This window comes from Panthera onca, chromosome C1 (assembly GCF_046562875.1).
Source record: "Panthera onca isolate mPanOnc1 chromosome C1, mPanOnc1 haplotype 2, whole genome shotgun sequence".
NCBI classification, from domain to species: domain Eukaryota; kingdom Metazoa; phylum Chordata; class Mammalia; order Carnivora; family Felidae; genus Panthera; species Panthera onca.
In genome coordinates this window covers 166467059-166494489 of record NC_138346.1, presented here as the reverse complement: position 1 = coordinate 166494489, position 27431 = coordinate 166467059, and the positions used below count along the sequence as shown (strand labels likewise).

The following is a 27431-nucleotide window of genomic DNA, read 5'->3' as shown; positions in this document are numbered from 1 at the left end:
ATCACTTACATACAACACCCAGCACTCATCATAAACAAGTGCCCTCCTTAATGCCATCTAGCCCTCACCCATCTAGCCCATCCCCCACCCGCTTCCCTTCATAGCCCTCAGTTTGTTCTCTATCTTTAAGAATCTCTCATGGTTAGTGTAAGAGTTCTTTATAAAATTATTTTAAAATAACTGTTAGCTTAAATTCAACTTTTTTCAAGAAAATATTTATAATATAGGGCACCTGGGTGGCTCAGTCAGTTGAACATTCAACTTTGGCCCAGGTCATGATCTCACGGCTTGTGAGTTCAAGCCCTGCATCGGGCTCTGTGCTGACAGCTCTGAGTCTGGAGCCTGCTTCGGATTCTGTGTCTCCCTCTCTCTCTCTGCTCCAACCCCACTCTCTCACTCTCAAAAATAAATAAGCCTTTAAAAAAAAGAAAATATTTATAATAGTCTAACATAAATCATGTTTCTGCAATTAAAAAAAAACCTGCTCTTATCTGAAGACTAAACTGTCATTCCTATTTGCATCTTTTTCATTTACATCTTCCCTTTCAAGGAAAATTAGAAAGTCATATAGAATCAGAACATGGCCAAATTTAAATAATTAGGGAGCGCTCTTTTCTAAGTTTATTTATTTATTTATTTGGGGGGGGGGGAAACCTGCACATGAGTGGGGGAGGGGGAGAGAGAGAAGGTGAGAGAATTCCAAGCAGGCTCCAGACTCCGAGCTGTCAGCACAGAGCCCCACAAAGGACTGGAGCTCACAAACACTGAGATCGTGACCTGAGTCAAAATCAGGAGCCCGTTACTTAACTGACCAAGCCACCCAGGTGCCCTTAGAGAGAGAGCATTCTTTTTTAATTGATGAAATATAAATACAAATCAAAAGTAACAAAAATACAGAAATCATATTTACCAACACAGTAGGGTAGATTTTTCACTAGCTATCATTTAATTGATAATTTTATTGATGTATTTCAAAGTTAGAAATTTGAACTCTCAAAACATTCAGGAAGGATCCTCTACTTTAATACTTTTTCCTTAAAAGTCAAATGACCAGCTTCCAAATACCTTTGCAAATGCAGAGGCCATTTGGGAGGCTGCATCCTGTGCTCTAACTCCTATTTACTCACTGAGACCAGACTACAATGATTTTCCTTTACAAAATGAGTCTTCACGTACTAGAAAAATTCGAAAGCTCAGTGGCTATCAAATGAAGACATTGTTTTGAATTTGCAGTTTTATGGGAAAGCACATACCTTTCATTTGAAAGTTATTTAAAAACAATTTTTGATTAAACTGATTTCAATAGTATAAAGCCTATCCTGAAATATGCTCATTTTTTATGTACATTACCTCATTTAATCTCCCCAGCATTAATCCCACCAGGTAGATCTTATTCTCACCATTTTACCATCAAATAACTGAGGCTTACAGGTCAAGAAATGATTTAATGACTAGGGTACAGTCCTAGATCATGAGTAAGGTATATAGGATCCACAGACCCTTGCCTGCTTGTCTAGCACTGTGTTCTCCACTATCCTGCTTGCATCCTACTCTCCAGTCATACTCAACTTCCACATTTATAATCCTTCAGTGCTCTGCCTTGCCTCCAGCCATTGCCACATGTTGCTTTCCCATGGGGTGCCCTTGTCTGAAATGCTCTTCTTACACTCTGGCTTCCTTCTCCTCCTCCTCGAGGAGTTAGCTCCACCTTCATCTTTCCAGGAAGCGCTCTCTAACTACTCAACTACAACCACTTCCACTTCCAGTGATTGGGTTGAGGTGGATGTTCTTCCTTTCTGCTCCTGTTGCTTTTCTCTTCTACATGCTACTGGATTTGGTTGTTTTCTTGTCTGTTGCTCTTGTTAGATTATGGACATATTTGCCTTTATAGCAGTAAACACACTGATAAGGAGGGCAAAGAAGAGTAGGAAGTAGACCTACTTGGAAAGCTGCTTCTTGGGTGTGATGTAAGATCAGCATAGATTCAGCCTTCCATTCTTGGTTTCTCTGTCTACAGTCTTTTACAGTAGTAACTAATTCTTACCATTGATCTTTGGGCATAATGGATATCTGAAGTGCCTTCTGAATTGTGAAAAGAAGATTGAATTTATATTCACTATAATTATTGTTTTTTGGTTTTTTAAATCCATTTATTTTATTTTTTTTTCAATATATGAAATTTATTGTCAAATTGGTTTCCATACAACACCCAGTGCTCATCCCAAAAGGTGCCCTCCTCAATACCCATCACCCACCCTTCCCTCCCTCCCACCCCCCATCAACCCTCAGTTTGTTCTCAGTTTTTAAGAGTCTCTTATGCTTTGGCTCTCTCCCTCTCTAACCTCTTTTTTTTTTCCTTCCCCTCCCCCATGGGTTTCTGTTAAGTTTCTCAGAATCCACATAAGAGTGAAAACATATGGTATCTGTCTTTCTCTGTATGGCTTATTTCACTTAGCATCACACTCTCCAGTTCCATCCACACTGCTACAAAAGGCCATATTTCATTCTTTCTCATTACCACGTAGTACTCCATTGTGTATATAAACCACAATTTCTTTATCCATTCATCAGTTGATGGACATTTAGGCTCTTTCCATAATGTGGCTATTGTTGAAAGTGCTGCTATAAACATTGGGGTACAAGTGCCCCTATGCATCAGTACTCCTGTATCCCTTGGGTAAATTCCTAGCAGTGCTATTGCTGGGTCATAGGATAGGTCTATTTTTAATTTTTTGAGGAACCTCCACCCTCTTTTCCAGAGTGGCTGCACAAATTTGCATTCCCACCAACAGTGCAAGAGGGCTCCCGTTTCTCCACATCCTCTCCAGCATCTATAGTCTCCCGATTTGTTCATTTTGGCCACTCTGACTGGCGTGAGGTGATATCTGAGTGTGGTTTTGATTTGTATTTCCCTGATGAGGAACGATGTTGAGCATCTTTTCATGTGCCTGTTGGCCATCCGGATGTCTTCTTTAGAGAAGTGTCTATTCATGTTTTCTGCCCATTTCTTCACTGGGTTATTTGTTTTTCAGGTGTGGAGTTTGGTGAGCTCTTTACAGATTCTGGATACTAGCCCTTTGTCTGATACATCATTTACAAATATCTTTTCCCATTCCGTTGGTTTCCTTTTAGTTTTGTTGGTTGTTTCCTTAGCTGTGCAGAAGCTTTTTATCTTCATAAGGTCCCAGTAGTTCTTTTTTGCTTTTAATTCCCTTGCCTTTGGGGATTGTTAACTGTTTTTAGGGCTGGATCTTTTTACTTAAATTATATTTCTTTGTAATGCAATTTTTATGTTTTATTTTTATTCTTCTAATGTTTATTTATTTTTGAGAGAGAGAGAAAGAGAGAGAGAGAGCAGGGGATGGGCAAAGAGAGAGAGAGAGGGAGAGAATTCCAAGCAGGCCTCGCACTGTCAGCACAGAGCCCAGTGCAGGCCTCAATCCCATGAACCACGAGACCATGACCTGAGCCTAAATCAATAGTCAGATGCTTAGCTAACTGAGCCACACAAACATCCCTGTTTTATTTTTAAAAGAAGAAACATCTTAAGCTGACTCTTACTCTCCCAACATCATAACTGCTAGCATGTTGGCACAACTTCTTTGTATACCTATATAGTTGACATCACACTGCACCTGTAATTTTGAATCTTGTTTGTTTTTTTCATTTAAATAATAAATAGTAATGAGGCTGATAAATAGCTAACGTTTAAGTCTCACAGAAGCTCTGCAGCAGTAGGTGACAAACTATGGCCCAAGCACCAGGTCCAACCTACCACTTGGTTTTGTATGGTTCCCCAGCGAAGTATGGTTTATACATGATTGAAAAAAAATTAATAATATTTTTTATCATGTGAAAATTATTAAAAGTGCAAATTTCAGTATCCACAAATAAACTTTTATTGGAACACAGCCACGCCTCTCCATGTAGGTGTTGTCTCTGGCTGCTTTCACACTATAGAGTGGAGTAGTTGTGATAGATACCATCAGACCCACGGAGCCAAAATATTTGTTAAATGGCATTTTACAGGACTGTTAGCCAACCCTGCTTTATAAGATAAATGTTATTATCATTCCCATTTTACAAATGAAGCAACAGGTGCTTAGAAATGTTAAGGTTCCAAAGCTACGGAATTAGCAAGTGGCAAAATGGGCTTTTGTGTACAGGCAAGTATTCTCATTCTCTGAAAATTGGCTATCTATGTGTAACTTACATTAATGAAACTCTTCTATTCATTCACCTGAACCTTCTGTTTCCCATCCGTGGTTAAGAGCAGGTATTGACAATGACATCTTTCTTGTTAGAAGTTCAGCCTTTTGCAGTCTTCAAACAGTATTTGAACAGATGGGCAACTCTCATGTTCTTAAAGTGGAAACAGAAGCCTGAGGTTAAGTTACTTTCCCAGGATAATGTGACATGATAGCCAGGATTATTTTCTCTGAGGCCGGTAGTTGGACTAGTAGGTCAGCCTAAAGCTGGGGACTAAAAAGTCTTTCTTTTGTCTCAAACCAAAATTACAGTGATGTCATGTTACAAGGACTTTGAGTATGGCTCTCTGATTAAACCCACTGGTGGCATCTAACACCCTGGTTAGGCCACACTATGTCCTTCCACTTATTCATTTATTCAAGGTTTACTGGGCTTCTACTCCGTGCCAATTATTGTGCCACATGTTAGGCATATAACAGTAACCAACTGTAGGGTTCTACCCTGGAGAAGGTCATTTTTCAAGTAAACTGAAAGGCCACCAGGTAATTTGTTTTTCTGAAAAAATGGAAAATGCTGCATTGATTACTTCACTGGAAATGAATATTTATTGACAAATGAGTACATTGTAGGCACTATGCTGGGTGGTGAACCCAGCATAGTGAGCCCAATAATCCTGCCTCTCGTGGAGTTTATAATCTGGTGGGATAGGTGGTAAACAAGTAATTTTAAGTGTGATGAATTTATTCTACAATTTCCACCTATACTACTGTGAGTTGCTTATGTGCAGTTAAAAATGATGTTGCCCGACCGGTTTCCTGATTTTGGTAAGTGCTGTTGCCATCTAAATAAAGTTAAAGCCCCCCAAAAGACCTGGATGAGATATAGCTCTCCCCCTCCAAAGAGAGAGAAGCTTGAGAAAACAGAAGTGTTCATATTCCTAAATTAAACCACAATAAAAACTAATATTACATTGTACTTGATAGATTATTAAACTGCTTCACATACAATACCCATATGATTCTCATGAAAATCCTGTGGGTTAACTAGAGAAGATACTTTTATGATCTCTAGTTATCTCATTTATTATCTTATTTCTCTCAGGAGCAGAGTTGAGTTGAAAATATTCCTCATTCCATAGCACATTGTCACACCAATGTGGGCGAGACCTCTGGTGTTTACCTGATTGTCCCCCTTCTTCCCCATCCACACTTCATTCTCAACTCTCAAAAGGCACCCATAGTACACACATCACTACATATGCTACAAAAATATACATATCTAAGTATTGTATTTTATATATATATATATATATATATATATATATATATATATATATATTTAATTTCTGTGTATTATGATGTTTTGACATTTAAATATTTATTTTGAGAGAGAGAAAGAGAGAGAGAGCAGGGAAAGGGCAGAGAGAGAGAAAAGAGACAGAGAGAACTCCAAGAAGGCTCGCACTGTCAGTTTAGAGCCCAACAAGTGGCTTGAACCCACGAACCGTGAGATCATGACCTGAGCAGAAATCAAGAGTTGGATGCTTAACAGACTGAGCCACCCAGGCACCCCATGATGTTTTGACATTTTAAAAAACCTTTCTGACTGGGGAGACACTGCCCTTCTCAGGTCTAACCAATTCTTAAAGATAGCCAAGGTCTCAGCAGGGAACATGCCTTAGACATACATGCAAACTATTCAACCCAGAGCCAGCTCCCCTCTATCTGACCTCTGACATCCAGCATTCAGTATTCCTCTGCCTTAATCAGCCTAGAGCCAAGTACCAGGCAACTAGGGATCCTTCTATAGCTTAGAGCCCATCAAAATTATTCAGACTAGCCAGTCTTGAACTGCTTTCCATGCCCAGTTTTGCCTTTCCCTCTGAAACCCCAATAAAGGGTCTAGCCCTGTCTCTTCCCTGCTTCTGTCCTCTGCATCTTGACACTCTGGTGGCACGGCACGGCATGTCTCTGATCTCTAGGACCTGTGAGTATAGTAAACTGTGTTTTCCTCTGTCTCCTTTTGTGCCACACCTGACTGACCACCTTATAAAAGAATACAAAACAAGCACTTACCAAAGATTTTGACTTACATAAATGGTGTTGTGCTATATAATTATAAATTAATTTAATTTAAAAAATTAAATTATTTTTTGATAGATTGTGTTGGGAGAAAACTGGCTCAGTAGAGGAAGGAAAATGAGGTGGATTCTTCCCTTATACCATTTACATAGTGGATTCTACATGGAAGCCTGAAATGTGGAAATCTAGAAAGTGAAAAGAAGAAAGTATAGGAGAATATCTTTGTGTTCTGTGGGTAGGAAAAGATTTCTTAAATAAGATTCCAAAATGAAAAAACAAAACTATAAAAAAACAACTTGATAAACATAACTACAATAAAACTTAGTATATCTGTTCAATAAAAAATATAATAGACATAGTTAATAGGCCAGCAGAAGATACGTGTTTTTTTTTTAAATCATGCACATTGACAATAAAAAAATAGAGGAGATAAATAGCAGTTTGCAGAAGCTAAGCCCAAATGGCTAAGCAGAATATGAAGAGACACTCAAAAAACAGAATATAAAGAGATGCTCGAACTCCCTTAGCATGAGAAAAATGCAAATTAAAACAAGATACCATTTGCATCCATCTGAATCGCAAAATATAAGAAGGGAGACTGATAACCAAATGTTGGTATTTGCTGGGCAAATAAGAATAAAAACAAATATCCATTCAGCAAATAAAACAGTATTGAGAAAAAATAAGTATATGCATACCTTATTCTCCCATACTTTGAGGAGACTGACACTTGGCATGGTAAAGTGACTTGCCAAATTATCACAACTCCCAGATGACAGGGCAAAGAATCTGTAGTTCTGTGACCTTAGAATTTACAGACAACATGACAGTGTTTGTATTTGTTATACGGGCTGAATTGTGTGCTCCCCACACCAACTGCCCGATCCCTGCTGAACACATATGTTGAAGTCCTCATCTTCCGTGCTTCAAATGTGACCTTATTTGGTAACTGCGTCTTTAAAGAAGTAGTTAAATTTATTTTTTTGTGTTTATTTTTGAGAGAGAGAGAGAGAGAGAGAGAGAGAGAGATGGAGCACAAACAGGGGAGGGGCAGAGAGAGAGGGAGACACAGAATCTGAAGCAGGCTCCAGGTTCCGAGCTGTCAGCACAGAACCCAATGCGGGGCTCAAACTCATGAATCACAAGATCATGACCTGAACCAAAGTTGGACGCTTAACTGACTGAGCCACCCAGACGCCCCAAAAGAGGTAGTTAAATTTAAATGTGTTCATTAGGATATGTTGTAATCCAATATGACTGGTATCCTTCTACGAAAAGAAAATTTGGACACAGATACATGTAGGGGGAGAGGATGTGAAGATGGCTATCTACAAGCCAAGGACAGAATCCTGGAATAGACCCTTCCTTCCATGGCCTTTAGAAGGAACCAGTCCAGCTAACGCCTTGTTCTCAGACCTCCAGTCTCCAGAACTGAGATGATAAATTCCTGTGGTTCAAGCACCTAGTCTGTGAGGCTTTGTCATGGCATCTCTGGCTAACTAGTGCAGTATTTCTAAAGGAGTGAATGGAATAGTAGCAGCATAACCACGGAGGAAAATGGAGTGGCTCAGAGATCTGTTCTACACAGACTGGCTGGGGTCAAGTTCCAGCTTGAACACTTAAGGTGCTGGTCTTGCATAAGTTATTAAACCCTCTTTTCCTCAGCTTCTTCTTCTATAAAATGGGTTAAAAATGGTAATTGTTGCTTTGGGGTGTGGTGAGAATTTAAAACAATATATGGAAACACCTCGAATGGTTCTTGGCACATCTAAAAACAGAGCGAGTATTAACTATTATTATCACATAGAACTTTGGAATCAAATGAGGCCTGTGTTTGAGTCCCAGATCTGCTTAACCAGCTACTATTTAATATTCTTTGAGTCTTAATATATCACCTATAAAATGAGAATAATAATGACCACAGAGTCATTTCGTGTATTCATTAAACACATTCTTGTTACCTGGGTCATGGCATTGTGCTAGGTGCTAAAGATACCACGGTGAACAAAACAGGCTGTCCCTGGGCTTGTGGTAGTGCTTTTGTCAAGATCATAATGACTCTCACATTACTGATCCAGTCAGTGGTCAGTCCTCATCTTACTTGACCTCTCAATATTTGAGGCTGTCCACTGATCATTCCTTTCCCCTGGAAAAATGTCTTCACTTGGCTTCAGAACACACACTCTCCTGTTTTCTTTCTACCTGATGGGGCCACCTTGTCAGTCTTCCTGCTCCCTGCACTTCTCCTAAGTTTCTTAATGTTGGATGCCTCAGAGAGCAGTCCTTTGCCCTCTTCTCTTATTCTGCAGTTATCCCCCCAGGAATCTCCTCCAGGATAGTCACTGAGACATGGTGCTATATGCCCAAATTTATATCTCCAGCCCTTAACGTGTCTCCCAAACCCCAGGCTCATATATCTAACTGCCTATTGACCTTTCACGTTAGTACATGGTAACCGCCTCAAACTCAGCATCCTCACAACTTAATTCTTTATCTAAATGTCCCCCTTCCCATTCACAGGAAATTCTGTTGAATCAACTTTGAAGATATATGCAGAACCCAACTACTGACCACTACCCCCCACCACTACCATTTCAGTCTGAGTCACTGTGTTAGTCGGCTCAAGCTGCCATAACAAAATACCATGGATCAGGCAGCTTAAACAATAGGATTTTTTTTCACAGTTCTGGAGCCTGCAAGTCTGAACTTGGGATGCTAGCATGGTCAGGTTCTTGTGACTGACCTCTTCCTGGCTTGTAGAGGGATACCTTTTCTCTGCTTCTTCACATGGTGGAGAGAGAACCCTGGTGTCTCTTCCTCTTATGTAAGAACTCCAATATTTTTGACCCAGAGCCCTTATGACCTCACTTAACCTTAATAACCTCCTTAAAGGCAGTATCTCCAATACAGGCACACGAGGAGGCGGGGGGCTATTAAGTCTTCCACATATGAATTTTGGAGAGACACAGTTTAGTCCATAGAAGTTACAGTCATCTCTCACTTGGATTACTATACAAGCTTCCTGACTGGCCTCCCTGTTTTTACACATGCCAGCCTACAGCCTATTCTCAAAATAGCAGTTGGAGTGATCATTGTAAAATATAAAGTGAATCTTGCTGTTCCTCTGCTCAAAACTCTCTATAGGCTCCCGCTTGATCAGAGTAAAAGCCATGGTTTTACAATGGTGCACAAAGCTCTACATGATCTAGCTGCCTAAACCTTTGTAACCTCGTTTTCCACCCTTCTGCTTGCTCCCTCCACTTCAGCTACTCTGACCTTTATGCACTTCTTCAGAAATAACAGGCAGCCTCCTGTCTCAAACCCTGTGCATATACTTTTCTCTCTCCCTGACACACTTCCCCCAGATATCCACCCGGCTCCTTTCCTCACCTCCTTCAATCCTTTGCTAATGGAAGCCTATCTTGACTGTTCTATTTAAAATTGCAAACAGCACCCTCTCTTCCGTCTACTTTCAAGGCCCCTTAACTAAGCATTTTTTTTCGTTCCCCTGTAGCTTTTATCACTTTCTAACATAATACATCATTTACTACTTTTGTATTCTATTGTCTACTCTCTGTCCCTTCTCACTAAGTTCCATGAGGGCAGAGATCTTGTTCATGTGTTTCATTTTTGTATCCTAAGAACCTAGAATAGTGCCTGGAACATAACACCAACTCAATAAATATTTTTTTAACATTTGAATGAACAATTGTTGCAGTATACTAATTCCTGAACAAGCAGGTTCTTTTGCTCACAGATAGGTTAGGCTCACAGATCCACATATGTGTTTAGGTGACTAAGGACTTTCATCTTGTAGACATAAGATACATTTACAGCAAATAAAAATTCTTAAATTTTCAAATTTTTAAAACAAGTCATGCGTTTACCTCCTTACTGAAACATTCAATTGTGCATTTGTAAAAAGAAAGAAAGAAAGAAAGAAAGAAAAAGAAAGAAAGAAAGAAAGAAAAGAAAGAAAGAAAAGGAAGAAAGAAAAGGAAGGAAGGAAGGAAGGAAGGAAGGAAGGAAGGAAGGAAGGAAGGAAGGAAGGAAAAGGGTGCCTAGTTGGCTTAGTCGATTGAGCAGCTGACTTCGGCTCGGGTCATGATTTCACAGGTTCATGAGTTCAAGCCCCACATGGTGCTCACTGCTGTCAGTGTGGAGCCCGCTTCAGATCCTCTGTCTGCCTCGCTCTCTGCCACTCCCACTCATGCTCTCTAAATAAATAATCAAACAAACCTTAAGAGAAAAATAAAGAAATAATACTTTGTGTTGAAAATCTGTTGAGATAGACCACAGTCCTCCTTCATGATCTCCATAGTACTGTAGCAGTAACCATGGCACCCAAACCCTCAGCCTCACCTGAGTGATGATTGCCAAGGGTAATATGACTTTGAATCTATCCATTCATCCAGGAGCTGCAACAGAATTTTCATCAGCTGTCTTTGACTTTAACCTCACCTTCTCTTGAGTAAGCATTAGTTTAGTGGGCCTCAGACACTCTGATTTTCTGTCCACACACTCAAAATTATTCTATTTTGTCAGACACCTTTTCCGGATTATCTTCAATCACATCAGAGCTTGACGTTTCACAGGTTGTGTGGTTTACTTTTTGTCCTTCAGGATCATTGCTACTCTTAAAAAAATGTATGCTACAAGAATACATACCATTTCTCTCTCTTTCACTTATTAAAATGTATGAAAATTATGAAATTTCAAAATTTCAAAATTATGAAAATCTTGACCTTTCTTTCTATTATAACCTTCCTTTGGCTAGTAAGATGGGGCCAATAATGTGAATAAAATATCTCAAAGGTACATAAAAATCCAGCAAACTTGCTATAAACTGACCACAAAATTAAATTACCTTACCAGACAACTTCCACCTTCTAGTGATAGGGGAAGAGTTGGTATGCTTTTTCTCTTAAACATAACATTCATGAAAACATCCTTTAGACATTTTGAGGCAGAAAGTTCCCAACCAAGTGAGCCTTTATGCATATTTCATCTTGTTTTCAATATCTTGTTTCTTGAGCACAGGGAATAGGATTTTTCTTTGTGTTGCCAGCCTGCCCACTGTGAGCAATAAATATTTGTTGAAAGAATGAGGGAAAAAAAACAAACAAAAGAACAAATGTCCAAATTGTATACCCTGAAATAATGTATACCGGAAGCCTTCTTTTTCTCTGTGCGTTCTGAAATATCTCCACTGGGAGGCAGCACATAACTTTAATAACAGGTTTAGGGGGAGAAAAACAACAAAAACAAAATCATGCCTGAACAATACGTTCAAAATATGGTAGTTCCAGCTATTTCACGGTTACAAATGGAAGAGAGAGATGATATTCTGACATTTTTAATCTACTAAATTAATGGCTCCAAGACCAGTTATACATTCACATATTATCTCTTCCTGCAGCTTCAAAACATCTAAGTAATAATGGCAGTGAAAATGTCTGGAAATGAATTCTTAATAATAATTACATAGTATTGATTTTGATGAGACTTAATTGAAATTACTTCAGTCTCTTCAATACATGCTTTGTATTTATTCTGTGTAATTCAAGGAGTGAGTAGCAAGTACCTTTGTAAGATGTTTTCAGGAAAACTGAATTTCATGAAACAGTAAATATATTCCAACTTCTTAGCTAATTTTCTTTTTGCCTCTTTTCTGCATAATCAGAACACAGACTGTTGGCTTGGCATGGATGTTTCCAATGTCAATCAAGTACAATATAGGAGGGTTCCTTTTGTTTTTGTGGACCAATTTCATGCAGCTATTTCTGCATCCAGGTTAATGCCACATCTGTCCTCAGCAGTAGTATATATGATTCCAAGTATTACTGAAACTTTACAAATTGTTACTCTTCTCCTAGAATAACATTACTTGATTTGTTCCATGTTTTCACCAGTAGTTTCTGCCAGACTTTGTTTTCCTGCATTTACTTTTAATCTACCTTCCTTCCTATAACTTGACAACTCTATTGGATACATTTTGCCAATTGAGTCCTTTTCCTCCATAAATGGCAACAAACTGATGAAACACATAGACAGCAAAAGCATTTTTCACATTCACAAAATAAAATCAACTATAGTCTTCCCTTTGCAATGAGATCATGTATCTATCTAGAAGGATTATTATTACAAAGTAGGGAAAGTCTGGTCATGGACAACAGAAACACATCTGATTGTAATATTGTGACATATACCCAATAAATGTCTTGTGCTGTGTATACAGCACTGGCAATTAAAATTATAAAAAATTTTTTAGCACCTCACATTTTTGTCTTTAAAAATTTCAAAGGGCTTGAGTAAAGCTGTTTATCAATAGAAAATATGTACTACATATTTTCCAAGTCAGTATTCTGAACTGATACTGGTCATTTACCATTCTCAAATATAGAATCTCTTTTATTTCCAAAAATTTACTAAACCCACATTCTGGTTTAGTGTTAGTTACCCCTATTGCAAAAGTTTATATATTTTATCTCTTCCTTCTGTCTTTTTTCAAGGAATAAATGTTTTTTTTTTTCTGTTCAGCTCATTCTTTTCTTTTCTCTCTTCCTTTTTCCAACTCATCTCATTTTAATGTAGGAACAAGCAGATCTCAGTTTCAAAAAATACCATATACAGAGGCTTTTTTTAAGTAACAAGTAAAATTTTTCTGTAATTTTCCATGAAGTTACAATTTTAGTGGGTACATGGTCAACCTTCTAAGGTACAAAAAGCAACCAACAAACCAAATATTTTCCTTCTGCATGAGAAAGAATGCCAGGTTACAATAAAATATTTGAAACCTCACTCCCCAAAGTCCTATCTCCTCCCCAAAACTAACTCCAAGTTTGGTCCTCCAGTACTTGCAACATCCTACTTTTAAGGAGCAAACTCTATATCAGTTAGAATTTATATCAGTATAGGGGTTCCTGGGTGGCTCAGTTGATTAAGCATCAGACTTCGGCTCTGGCTATGATCTCACGGTTCATGGGTTCGAGCTGTGTGTTGGGCTCTGTGCTGACAGCTCTGAGCCTGGAGCCTGCTTCAGATTCTGTGTCTCCCTCTCTCTCTGCCTCTCCCCCACTTACGCTCTGTCTCTCTCTCTCTCTCTCTCTCTCAAAAATGAATAAACATTAAAAAAAATTTAACAATTTGTATCAGTATATCTAATGCTTCTTATAATAATAATTTTTCAAAAAAATAGTAGTTTAAAGAAAACAAATATGTTTGTAGAAACAGCCTAGATGGCCAGGAGAACAAATGGGTAAATAAAATGCAGCATGTTCATATATTAAGTACTGTCATGATATTTAAAATATTGATGTATATTACTATTTGTCAGCATAGAAAGTTATCCATGATACATTTTGAGCGGGAAAAAAAAAAAAAGCCAAGCATCTATCATATGCTCCCATATGCAAAGTCATGTCGGAAGAGATTTTTGTAATGTTAACAGTTGTTAGAGAACCACTGGGGTTAGTAATTTTTATGTAATTTTACTTTAATCTTTATACTTTTTATGTTTTGAACTTTTTATCATTTACATGATTACTGTGGAAATGAAGAATGCACGAAATGAAATCACCTTGGGTAAGATTTAAAAAGCCAGTCTCCAAAACCTTCTGCTTGCACACCTATCTTCAGCCAATGGGTTTTTTAAACTGCCCTTACGACACTTTCCAATTTCATACTGATAAATAGTATTGCACTGATTGTCAATTTTTCCATAACTAAGAACAAAGCAATAGTGCAGACTGTAAAAATCCTTATTTGGTTTTTTGTCTGAGACTTCTAACACGTGAATTTAAATTTTGAACCAACACTACCTCTCTTTCTGTGAGTTTTTAATATGGTGTTAGTAGAAAAGAAATTGGGTTTTTATTAACACTTGCTGTATATTTATGCAAGTTTCAAATGCAGTCATTAATTATTTCAAGTAGTCCCTCCCCCTATTTTCATTCTGTCTGATATGATCATATGTGAGACTTTGTCACTGGGACTCAAATAGGATATTTGAAACCTAAGTCTGCCTTTTCTGTATCTATGGCATTAAGCCCTTTGCCTTGTTCCCTTTATCTCTGAAATGGGTAGAATAAGAGCTCTTTGACTAACTTAAAGGCAGTTGTGAAGGTAAAACAAGATAATTGATGGAAAATGATTTGCAAAGTGAAAACTAGCACATATAATAATGGGACAGCCTGCTTTATCTTAGAATCAGGGGGCTTTTGCAACATGGGGTTTTCTGAGCAGAAGCAATCAGCTTCTGTGGGTACTGCCCACAACACCTGCAGACAATGTGGCCAAGCAGGTTGGTTGCTACTTCAAAGGGCAGCAGAAAACTGAGGAAAGCAGGTGTTACAAGAATGAGGACTAAATCGCTAATCCAGAAATCTATCATGAAAACACAGCCATAATTACTTGCATTGTTTTCTCGGGATGGGTGAGTAAACCTTAATTTATTGCATAAATTGTATTAAAGGATTTTTAAATAGATTATCTGTGATTTTCTTAAAATATCATTTGTACTCTGACTCAAAAATAAGTAACAAAAACATTTAAAAAAATTTTTTTAAAAAGAGGGCGCCTGGGTGACTCAGTCGGTTGAGTGTCCGACTTCAGCTCAGGTCATGATCTCACAGTCCATGAGTTTGAGTCCCGGGTCGGGCTCTGTGCTCACGGCTCAGAGCCTGGAGCCTACTTTGGATTCTGTGTCTCCCTCTCTCTCTCTGCCCCTCCCCTGCGCATGCTCAGTCTCTCTCTGTCTCAAAAATAAATAATAAAAACATAAAAAACACTTCTTTAAATATCATTTGCAAAAAGTTTACTAATTCCAAACAGCCAAGAACTAAGTATTTTAGTCTTCTTGCAGAGAAAAAAAAAAACCCAAAAGATTAAAAACAAATATCTGTCATTTAATTAAGGCAAAAACATAGTCTGCTTAGAAAACTGGTCACTCTGAAAACACACATAACCGCACGCGTGTGCACACACACACACACTATTGTAGTATCTCCTTTGAAGACACATCTGTTCTAACTTCCATTTTCACAGGTGGAGAGAATTGGGGGTAGATCTGAGACTGCCATTAGTGACAACTGGATTTTCTCTGAACTAAGCTAAATTAAGTGGTGCTGGAGGGACATTAGGGACTCCTCTTTGCTTGGGTCTCCAGTTCAGCACCTGGATAAGCTTATATTGCCTTGGTAACCAAGCCAAAACCCTTTCTTAATGTTGAAAAGGGTGGTTGATGCTTATGATTTACAATAGTTTGGGTGAATTGTGGTTTCTCTCACCATGTGGGTGAGTTTCTTGTTTTTCTTTTTTCTACTAAAGGGATTTTGTGTGGTACGTATTACTAAACTTTTATAAAGTATATTACCCCATGTATATATATAGTTGTTTCCCAACATTTTAAGCTTCCTCCTGTATTCCTCAGTCCCTTTTGTCAATTTTGGCCACTTTGAGGAGAGAGTCTCTGCATTGTGGTAGACATGCCATTGAAATGGCTTTTGAAACAGGTACTCCATTACCACACAGACAGACCAATCCATGAATACTTTGTGAGTAGTCAGATGCCTTGGGCTTCACTGGACTGCACTGGGCTTCAACCGCTATACTGAGACCTGCTCCAAGTAACTTCTCTATGCGTTAATGTTTCCATCTCTGAAATGTTTTTGACTTTAAATGTGTCACCGGGATATTTACCTGTGACTTGCTTGAAATGTTCTTAGGGAAGCTTTACCTTGGTAACATTTTTGCTGAAAGCAACAATGTGTTTTGTTGTTGTTGTTATTATTATTATTATTAACTATTGAAATTTGTTTTCTTCCTTGCTTTTAGCTCCATGAGTACTGTGTCTTATATGGATGAACCTAGCCAGCGGGATGATGCTTCTCGCCTTACAGTTCAGATGGAAAACACCTATCAACTAGGTGTGTTATTTTACACTCATTCCTATTTTAAACTTATAATCTCATTATTTACTTAAAATAATATCTGATAACATGGCATCATCTTCATTATTAGCACAATATAAGGGGTCTTAATTAAGTGATTTGATGTGTTGTAATTTCTTCCTCTGCAAAATGGGACCAACACCCATTGCTTAATTTTCTTTATCAGTGTTTCCTAAATACCAAGCAATTCACTGGGCAGCGCTGATGTGTCTTGTGTATTACTGAATTAAGAAGTTCATTTCTGGGCGTTTCTGGGTTATCCTGTGGAGTTATTTTATATATACTTGAGTTAAGTGAAAGAGATATGCATTCAAGTTTTATCCAGCAACCCAACCAATGTTGTTGATAAGTGGAGAAAAAAGCCTTCAAAGCAGAAGCAAATGATTCCTGTTCCCCCATTGACAGAGGTGTTTATCCCTTTCCACTGAGGTTTTGGGTCTTTGAAAACAAAGATCTTTGCACCTGCCCCCATACTCCCAGACGCAGTCCACAGTGAATACATTTTCTCATTCATGTTTTCTCATAGACCAGCTTGTTTTCTCTAAATGTGTACCTGCCCACTATTATCTGCCCACTTTATATAATTACTGCTATATAGAGATTCCATAGAGACTTACCAATGACCAAAAGAAGGACTCTCTGGGCCACAGTGGTTCTATCTGCAGCCAGTTAACTTCAGGAAAATTACAGGCCATCAGTGCATTTCATTAGGCCTTGTAGCCAGTTTTCTAGGGTAATCCCCAAGACTACGTGGATTACAAGGCTCCATAATTAGTCAGTCTACTGGTATTTTCACAGTGCCTGGGGTAGACAACTAATATTCCTGCCATCCCTTCTGATAACCTTACCCAGTTTCCTTTGGGGAAGGCTCACCACTGCCATCATTACACTTTGGGTCCGTAACATTCTGCTGAAGCTGACACTAGCTTTAGAGATACAATAGTGACTGATTCTGAGATAGCATATGACCCTTTGATTGGTCAAGCCAATCTAAGCCTTTGGGATTCAGCTCAGAAAGTGTTGTTTGGGCTGTTGAAGAAGCAGATTAGATTCTGAAACCCGAAAGAGGTAGGGGTATAGCAGCTTTTGCCATCTTGTCCCCAACATATGACTCCTGAGAGCGTGAGAGAATCAAATCCCAATGTCATTACTAGAGTCCTAAATCCAGCTATCTGCTCTTAGACTTTTCATTAAATGAACTATGTTTGGGTCAGGCTTTCCTCCACTTATAACTAAGAGATCTTAACTGTTCAATGCCTAGCACTTTGGGTTCTGCATGTTGAAAGGGTTTTGAATCAGATTTTGACAATATAAAGGAGTTAAAATATGAAGCCCTTTGTTTCTTCTTCATAAGGGTATGTTTTCATAACTTATATCCTCAAATAAACACAGTAAATAATCTTACGTATTTTAGATGTACTGAGTGTTGAACCAAGTTAGAAAAGTAATATTAGAAACACATTAGTATATTTAAAAAAAGAAAAAGAAAAGAAATATCTTAGTATAAAGTATTTCCCATATTTTCTTACAAAAAGTCATGTGAATTATTCCTTTGTGATTAAAGTCTTTTATGTTTGACAGTCTATTTCTTAAGCATTCAACTAACCATCTTGTTCATATTCAAACAAAAATGTAGTTCCACTTCTACTTGTTTCTGGGTTTATTTTGCATCTGAAAGGTACTCTTTGGACCTCTGGTAAAGATTTCCTCATATCTACAATGCAATACTTCCCAAAAGAGTGTGTGTGGGGGAACTGTCAATCACCAGCATTGTTGTGTCTAATTTTTCTCATTCCATCCAACAATATTTGTATCATCTATTTTATTTTTTTATAAGTTTTTAAAAATATTTATTTATATTTGAGAGAGAAAGAGAGAGCACATACACGTGAGTGGGGGAGAGGCAGAGAGAAGGAAACAGAATCCAAAGCAGACTCCAAGCTCTGAGCTGTCAGCACAGAGCCCAATGTAGGGCTTGAACTCACAAACTGTGAGATCATGACCTGAGCTAAATTCAGAGGCTTAACCGACTGAGCCACCCAGGCGCCCCTCATCTAAACATATTTTAAATGTTTAGTGTGTTTATCTTCCCTTGAGGAAGTAATTATAGCCAGAATGAGATGAAACATAAGTATAATTAATGAAAGCAAAAAGGGAATGGAAAAATCAAAATATATTTCTTGTAATAAAACACCATTTACATTTTCTCATTAATTAATTGATAAAACATGAGTATAGAAAAAAAATACAAGATGTGGATCCACTGTGTCTGAATTTGAATACTAATCTTGCCAATTCCTAAATGATGTTTGAGCAAGGAATTCACCATCCTCAAAATCTTAGTTTCTTTACCTGTAAAAAAGGATAATAGTCCACACCTTATGGGGATGTTGTGAGAATTAAGTGGAGGAACGCATTTAAATTGCTTCTTTATTCATTGTGTTCTTGTTTCTCAAAGCAACTGAGCCTAGGGCTTTACTTAAATCACTAAGAAGAAAGGCCTTCTGTGACCTGTAATCTAATTGCATATTAATTATGGAATGAGTTCTTCACAGGACTTTTTTCTGGAGCAATGGTTAAAGAAGTATCTGATTCTTTAAGAACACTGACTGTAGGGGTGCCTGGGTGGCTCAGTCAGTTGAGCATCCAACTTCGGCTCAGGTCACGATCTCACAGCTCATGGATTCGAGCCCCGCATTTGGGCTCTGTGTTGACAGCTCAGAGCCTGGACCGTGCTTTGGATTCTGTGTCTCCCTCTCTCTCTGCCCCTCCCCAGCTCTCTCTCTCTCTCTCAAAAATAAATAAACATTAAAAAAGAAATTAAAAACACTGACTGTAAGCAGGTCAGACAAGACCTATGGGTGGCTATCTTTGCTACCACACTGAGACAGCCTGCCTGAGAAGGTAGTCAACATAATGAAAAGTAGAACCTGAAGATGGAGAGAGAGGGAGACATCACTGGAGCCGAGCATCCATGGGATAATCAGGCCCTGTCATCAGATGCTCTCATAGACAGAAACTGTCAAGCTCTCCACCCTGACTTCACTCCACCCCTTAGGGTCCTTCCTAACTGTGGAGGTCTTACTGCCTCCCTACTTGCACCCTCGCTGATCTTGGTGCCTTCTCAGCAAGAACAATCCCCATCTCCTCCCTCAAAATGAGGTAGCAACCATAACAACCCCACTAACAATAATAAATACATAGTGGGGAGGAGGGGTTGTGCATGGCAGGCACTTTTCTAAGCATTTTAAATATTTTACTTCATTTAATCATAACAAAAAACAGTATGTGGTGATTCTTATTATTATCTCAACTTGGAGAAGCTGACACACATATTAAATAACCAAATTTGTATCTGTTCTATCTTAATTCTATTTTTGTGACAGGTCTTGTTCTTTTTCTTTTTCTTTCTTTCTTTCTTTCTTTCTTTTCTTTCCTTGCTTCCTTCCTTCCTTCCTTTCCTTTCTTCCTTTTCTTTTTCCTTTTCCTTTTCCTTTCCTTTCTTTTTTTTCATCCCAACCCTTCTTCAGGTCTTTGCTTTTTTATTTTTAAAAACATTAAAACATTTGCTTTTTCCTCCTAAAAAAATAATCACTCAAAAAAAAGAAAGAAAAATAAAGTAAAGTAAAGAAAAAGAATAAAAGCTTTGCCATTCCCATTAGTTGACTCTGAAAGTAGATTCAGGAGCTTATTTGGGAAGTCAAAAATTAAACATCCACTCTTTCTCTCTCTTTGCATCTCAGCATTCCAGCCTAAGCAAGGCAAAAGATGATTCTGGCTGCACAGGAAGGAAGAGGTCACAGAACAAGTGAGAAAAAAAGTACATGATGATATCTCCAAATATTTTCAAAATAGAATCTGGTTAATGAGATTTTAAAACAAAGAAAACAAAGCCAAGTGCAGAAGGGACATTGGTGCAGTTGGACAGTAAGAGCCGGAAACAGAGACTCAAGTGCCACCAGGATTCTGTCTTCCCAGAACTAACTAGGTGTGGGCCTCCTCCTCTCACTATGGCCTGGCTTCCTCTCCATGATGAGAATCATGGCCTTCCACAGTACCTAAGGATCACATGTCATAACTTTTATCGCCAGAAAGAGGCTGACTTTTTACCCCCTATTTCAAGTTTAAAATCAAAATTCTGAGAAAGGATTCTAATTGGCCTGGCCTAGGACAAGTGCCACTCCTGAGCCAATCAACCATAACCTGAACTTCAGCTCAAAGGAGGTCATGGTAGATCCTAAAGAAACATCTTGGTTAGAATTGGGAAGCTCTCATCTTCCCAGGAGGGGAGATGCTGTTCCCAAATGACAGGGAGGAGTACTAGACAGACAAATATCTGCATTGGGGGAATTTACTATTTGCTGAAGGGAACGATGTGTACAAGTTACTGTAATATGCAGCCAAATTAAGTTCTGTGTGAATTATGTAGGTTAAGGTACATACAATATGTGTGCTTGGTAGGAGGGAGTGAAAAACAGAAAGGTATATCTCGAATGTACATAGTCTATTTAATTTAATCCAAGCCAGTAGTATCATTTTTTAAAATTTCTTAAATAGAAAGGGGAAATTACCCTCAAATTTAGACTCATTTCTCTATAGAATGCAAGTGGAAATCTAAAAGATCCACAGGAAGGGGGCACCTGGGTGGCTCAGTTGTTAAGCCTCTGACTTTGGCTCAGGTCATGATCTCGCCATTCGTGAGTTCAAGACCTGCATCAGGCTCTGTGCTGACAGCTCAGAGCCTGGAACCTGCTTCAGATTCTGTGTCTCCCTCTCTCTCTGCCCCTCCCCTGCTCATGTTTTCTCTCTCTGTCTCTCTCTCTCTCTCTCTCTCTCTCTCTCTCTCTCAAAAGTAAATAAACATTAAATTTTTTTTAATTAAAAAAACAAGAGATCCACAGGAAGACAACCCAGAGGCTTGTAGGTATTTAGGAACTTACCTACCGGGGTTGGTGCCCTATCTCTGACCCCATGAAGTAGGAACACTCAGGACCAACCTGAAGTTACAAACCTATATGCCTCTGTGTTTACAACTGCTTGTCTCTGTCCTGTAGAAGATAGATTCCTGCTGACTAAATATTGGGGTTAATTATACTTATTGTATCAGATGTGTCTCCCTTTTACCTATCCAGATCCATTCCCCATGCTGATTTAATTGAACAATTCCTATATAATCATCAAAATAAAAATACAACTTATTGAGCCCCAGGAGGCTGACCTAACTCAACAATAGGCATGGGCTGTAACCTTCCAGTTAAGTTTGGCCAATGGGAAACTTCAGCAGGAAGTAGGAGGGAGGGAGGAGTGTGAGCTAGAATGTTTAATTCCCCATGGCCTACTGTGAGTTCATCTCACGCTGTTTGTATCCACCAATGGAAGGGCATAGCTGCTCTCCAGGGAGCCCTCTCCATGTGCCTCTTCTGGGATCAAGAGTTCCCTTCTCCGATTCCTAAGACTGGGGTGGGTTGAGGATAAAACCCTCAGTTTCACTAGCAAGGGATATTGCACTGTCCTTTGTTCTGATATCCTGCTCAGAATTTCCTAAGGAGTCTCTTCATTAAATACTCCTGGAATTGTCCTTATTTTAGTGTGCTATATATTTCTTTAGACCCTGATACAGTCATTAAAAATAAACACTTACAGGGCACCTCGGTGGCTCAGTCGGTTAAGCATCCAACGCTTGATTTCAGCTCAGGTCTTGATCTCAGGGTCATGAGTTCAGGCCCCAAATGGGAGCCAAATAAATAAATAAATACACTTAAGACATACTGATGACTATTAAAATACAACTGAATTTAATTATTGACCTCATTCCTTTATCCATATCAGTACAGCAGATAATGATTGAGCCACTCTACACCAGGCTCTGGGCACATGTACATGTTGTACAATGACAGAGGGGTGATGAGGTTAATATTCCCAGGACGTACAGGGAAGATTCCTGGGATACAGGATAAAGAAAGTCTGTCCGAGGCCTTTGCTTTGAATGTGGACTAAATGTCATTAAGAATATAAGCTCTCTAGGGGCGGCTGGGTGGCTCAGTCAGTTATGCGTCTCTTAATTTCGGCTCAGGTCACGATCTTGCAGTTTCTGAGTTTGAGCTCTGCGTCAGGCTCTGCTCTGACAGTGCAGAGCTTGCTTGGGATTCTCTCTCTCTCCCTCTCTCTCCCTCTCTCTCTCCCCTTCCTCCATTCCCTCTCTCTCTCAAAATGAATAAAAGAAACTTAAACAAAAGAATATAAGCTCTCGAGTCAGATAAAATAAGTACATCCCAGCTCTGCCACTGTGTGATTCTGGGCAAGTTACTCAATGTATTTAAACCTCTGCATTACCATCTGTGAAATGGAGATAACAGTAGGGGTCACCTCAATGATTTATTGGAAGATTATATAAGGTAATAAATATATACTTATCACAGTACATGACATGTAGAAAAAGTTCAATGGGGGCGCCTGGGTGGCGCAGTCAGTTAAGCGTCCGACTTCAGCCAGGTCACGATCTCGCGGTCTGTGAGTTCGAGCCCCGCGTCAGGCTCTGGGCTGATGGCTCGGAGCCTGGAGCCTGTTTCCGATTCTGTGTCTCCCTCTCTCTCTGTCCCTCCCCCGTTCATGCTCTGTCTCTCTCTGTCCCCAAAATAAATAAAAAACGTTGAAAAAAAATTTTTTTAAAAAGAAAAAGTTCAATGAAAGTAGTTATTATCTGTACTATGATTATTACCTATACAATGTTTACTTGTAGTTAAATTCAGAAATCATACATTAAACATTTTGTATGCCTTTAGCATTGTATTAGACTCTGAGGAGGATAACATATGATCTAGCTTACCGTTTCACTGGCCAGAAAGGCAGAAATGATTGAGCTATTATCAGGTAGATTAGGATCAGTGGGGACCCAGAGCATTGAGAGTACAGAGAAGAAAGGGATGATTTTTTTTTACCTGAGGAGGGGAGGAAGGCTTTCTGGAGAAGAAAACCACTTGAGCTGGCCTTGAAGCATGAGTGGATATTTCTCAGATGAACAAGATGAGGAAGATGCTCTTCTTTTTAAGAATGTACACAAGCATCCCGTACAAGACAGATGAAGTCCATGAGGCTGGAGGCATCGACATAGAGAGCTGTGATGGAGGGTGAAGGGGCTGTAGGTGCTAGACCTTAGACTTTGCTAAGGGAAATATCATGGCCAGATCTGGGTTTTAGAGTGACCCCTCCAGTTGTAGTGTGGTATACATAGATTGGAGGGGGAGATATAAGAGCTGGGGGGTGGGGGTCAGTTAGAAAGATGTTGAGACTTTAAAATAAGTCATTAATTGTGGGAGCTGGCACTGGTGAGGAGGATAGTTTCAATATCAAACCTTGGTGGTATTGAGTACACTCTTCAGGTAGTCTGGTAAATGTGTGGCACACACTCTGGTAAGAGTGTGTTGTCTTCTGGTCCTCTGCCAGAGAACCTGACTGGAAACCTAATTAGGACCACTTTTTTCCTTAAATAGAGGCCACTCAGAAGATTAAAGGTCTCCCCATGATCCAGTACTCTTTTGATTAGCCTACTGGGGGTGGGGGGGGGGGGGGACGATGTCATTTGAAATTACTCAAGAAATTTCATCTGTATTTTCAGGTCCTACCAAACATTTTCCTGTGGTCATTGTCAATCACATTTTGAAAGATGTGTTAACTAAGTATCTACAAGAAGAACAGTATGAGCCAGAGCTCTGTAGACAGATGACTAAAACAATTTCTGAGGTATATATGTGATTTGCCTGAAGTGTTAACTTTAATTAGAATATTGCTAAAAGGACAACGCCCTACTTTTTGATGAAGGCAATTAATTTGCAGTAGCAGTAAAAATGCTTATGTATATCTTATGAAAATATTTCTTAGGTTATATTCCGTGTATGTGTGTGTATGTGTGTGTAAAAAGCCTTTGCCTTAAAACAACCATTATGTGTATCATTTTTGCATGTATTTTGTTTAAAAAATGGATACAACTGCCCCATTTATTAAAATTTTTATTGTCAAAGATACCATTTTTTTCAAAGATACAATATTTTAATGATCATTTTCTCTTCGTCAAGGTAATTGTTTTGAGTGCTGTCAAATACAGATGCTGCAACCTTTAAATACATTTCTGTTTTTATCAACTAAAGTGGTTGCCCTCCATTAGGTTTTCTTTAGTTTCTTCTTTAAAACAAACTCTTTAATAAACATCCATGAATAGTCATATTACAGGAGACTCCAGATGTATGATCCCTTAATTGGACATAAACACGGTGGTAGAACTCTAATACCAATATTCTTTGAAAGGAAGCCATCTTAACATAGATTTTCAAAGAATGTAATAAATCCTTTAAATCCTGTTCTCTGAATTACAATTTTTCCATGAGACTTAGAAAATGTAGATATATTGCTGGTGCTATAATTTTGTCTCTAAATGTCCTATCTCATGAGAACAGTGCTTGAAGAAAATCATAGTTAAGTTTCCACAATTACTGAAAATATCTACAATACATCATGTGACTTTCTTAAATCCACCAGATTTTTGACAAAGATTAAGACTTCTAAGTTTCAATGTGGCTAAGGAGGACCTTTTTTTTTTTTTGTTCTTTTAATTTCTAGGTTATTAAAGCCCAGGTCAAGGACCTGATGATTCCACGGTATAAGCTAATTGTGATTGTTCACATTGGACAACTGAATAGTCAGAACATTTTTATTGGAAGCAGATGCCTCTGGGATCCTAAAAGTGATACCTTTTCATCTTGTGTTTTCAGAAATTCTTCTCTCTTTGCGCTTGCAAGTGTCTATGCTGTTTACTTTGAGTGATTGAAAATAAGAAATGTAGTTCTTACTTTTTTAAATCACAAAATAAGCTGTATCTATGTACACAAAAGTTTCACTGCTCAAAGGTTTGAGAAACAACAGTAATATTTCAAACAACTGGCATTTTTGGACTTTTTCATACTCTGCTAAGAACTGAGGGAGGGAAGTGCGGTGCAAGAAAAACTCTTGTTTATCCAAAAGAAGAACTAAGTTTTGGTTCCACTGGATCATTTTTCATAGACGTGGATTCTTTTTTAATATTACTTTGGTACTAATTACTTTAATTACTCTTTAAATAGACAGTTAAAATTTCCTGCATTGTTTTTTAATGAAGACAAGTTTAAAAAATATGGCTGTATACCCTGACCAATAAACGACAGAAGAATATTCAACATGGTATACACAAATGATAAATGTTAATGTGTCTCAATGCTGCGTGTAAAAGAATACTGGTTTTCATTTTGTACTTAATAAATTGAGCAGCATTCATTAACTGCAATTATTGTTACATGTACCTGACAGTTGAAACTGCTGAGGTAGAATTAATGATTTCATAACAATTACTGTTGTCCCACAGGGCTGCTCGCTAAAATTGGAAGCTCTTGTGGGTTGCCTGCACTTTACAAAATTGTGGGAGAGCTGAATGTTGGCTCTTCAATAATGGAAACTGTAAAGTGAACAAAGGCTTTTTAGGGCACTGAAGTAGACCTCGTCGTATTAAATATACATGATGTTTAATAGTAAATGTATCTGTAACACTTAAAATCATGTATTGGAAAGAGACACTGCTTTTAAATATACACTGCCTGATGTGCCTTTGAATTGATTTTCCTGGGCTAACAAACTTTTACACAAAATATATAGCTGGTAGCTTAACAAATAAAACATGTGTATTTACTATTTTGTTCCTATGAATTTAATGCTAAAGTGACCCAGTGCAGGTTTGAATGGATGGTATTAAAATTTACAGGGCTGAAATAGCTTATTATTCTGCTGGTTAATGTGGCTTGTATCATGGATCATTTATTTTTACGGAGCTTTCAACCCTTTGTGTGCATATGAAATGATGCTGAGGCGTTGTTCCTGGATGGTAAGTGAACTGCCCAGAGGACATTTGTTAAAGGTCAAAGACAAATTGTACACATGTGGAGAAAACTAGCAACGCTATAGTTCTAAGGAAAAAATGATGTGTAATTCATATCAAAAAGAATTTAACAGATGAGAAAACAGTTAATGCTTTATACTTTTAAAATGTATTGATGTCTTATTTTTCTCCAAAACAACCTGTACTAAAAAAAAAGAAAAAAATGTAGCTTTTGAAATCCCTTTCCTTCTGCTTGTTCTGGCTTTTAAGGTAACTTTTCATTATGAATTGGTGAATTTTCATTATTTTTTCTGTTAGGGCCTTAGTGGGAAGAGGACTATGTAATAATTCACTACAACCAATATTTGTCAACCTCCCTAGGCCAGTTTTGAATATGGGTTAGATCATAAGTACAGTAAGTATAAATGGACTGAATATTTTCATTACACATTTGTGAACATCTCCCCTCTTGGAATGATAGCAGGGGCAATCATATTGCAATTTTGCATGAGTAAATTGGAATGAAGAAAATTCTTTAGGACATAGAAAGTCCATTACAAAAATGGCTTTATTTTTTTTAGAGTTCTGAAGTCTCATCCATGAGATAATTTCTTACCATCTGTCCTAGGCTGTGTTAGGAATCAAAACCTTAAAACATGATGGTAGTTAAAAAGCAAAAAAGGAAGCAGTTTACCCGCATACTGCCATGTACTGTAATTCAGACAGTCAATGATGAATTCTAGCAATTATATGGTAGCATAAGAATATACAGTAAAAACTCGCTAATTGCAACTAACTTGGAGGAATACTGGTCATCACACAAAGCTTTATGATAGAAAGTTTTGAGGGAGGTATTAGCTAACACCGTGGTGGTAATCATATTGTGAAATATAAACGTATCAGGTCAACACATTGTATACCTTACCCTTTTTTTTTTTTTAGAGAGAGAGACAGCACGAGCCAGGGAGAGGGGCAGAGAGAGAGAATCTTAAGCAGGCTCCGTGCTCAAAATGGAGCCTGACATGGGGCTCCATCCCAGAACCCTGGGATCATGGCCTGAGCTGAATCAAGAGTGGGATGTTCAGCCAACTGAACCACCCAGGCACCCCTAAAACTTTATTTTAAAGAAATGACACTGTAAATTTGAGGAAATTGTTTCACTTTGAAACACCCTGAACTTTCCTAGTATTTTGCCTTTCCTATAGGTGTTCTGAAAGTGACATCCTTCTTCCCAGATCTGTACCCCTACCATGGAGCCTTCACTCCTGCTTTTCCCTACCCAGAATGCCCCGT

At 38.4% G+C, this 27431-nt stretch overlaps 1 protein-coding gene across 1 annotated transcript in view; it reads left to right on the top strand.

The window, feature by feature from the left end:
- DYNLT5 (dynein light chain Tctex-type family member 5) overlaps positions 1-26814 on the top strand; it is a 30549-nt gene extending 3735 nt beyond the window's left edge. The window contains exons 3-5 of the mRNA XM_060625754.2: positions 16125-16216; positions 23856-23980; positions 24854-26814. Of these exons, the coding sequence (XP_060481737.2) occupies positions 16125-16216; positions 23856-23980; positions 24854-25057 (421 nt within the window). The 3' untranslated portion in view covers positions 25058-26814. The remainder of the gene's footprint in view (positions 1-16124; positions 16217-23855; positions 23981-24853) is intronic.
- Positions 26815-27431: the final 617 nt, after the last annotated feature.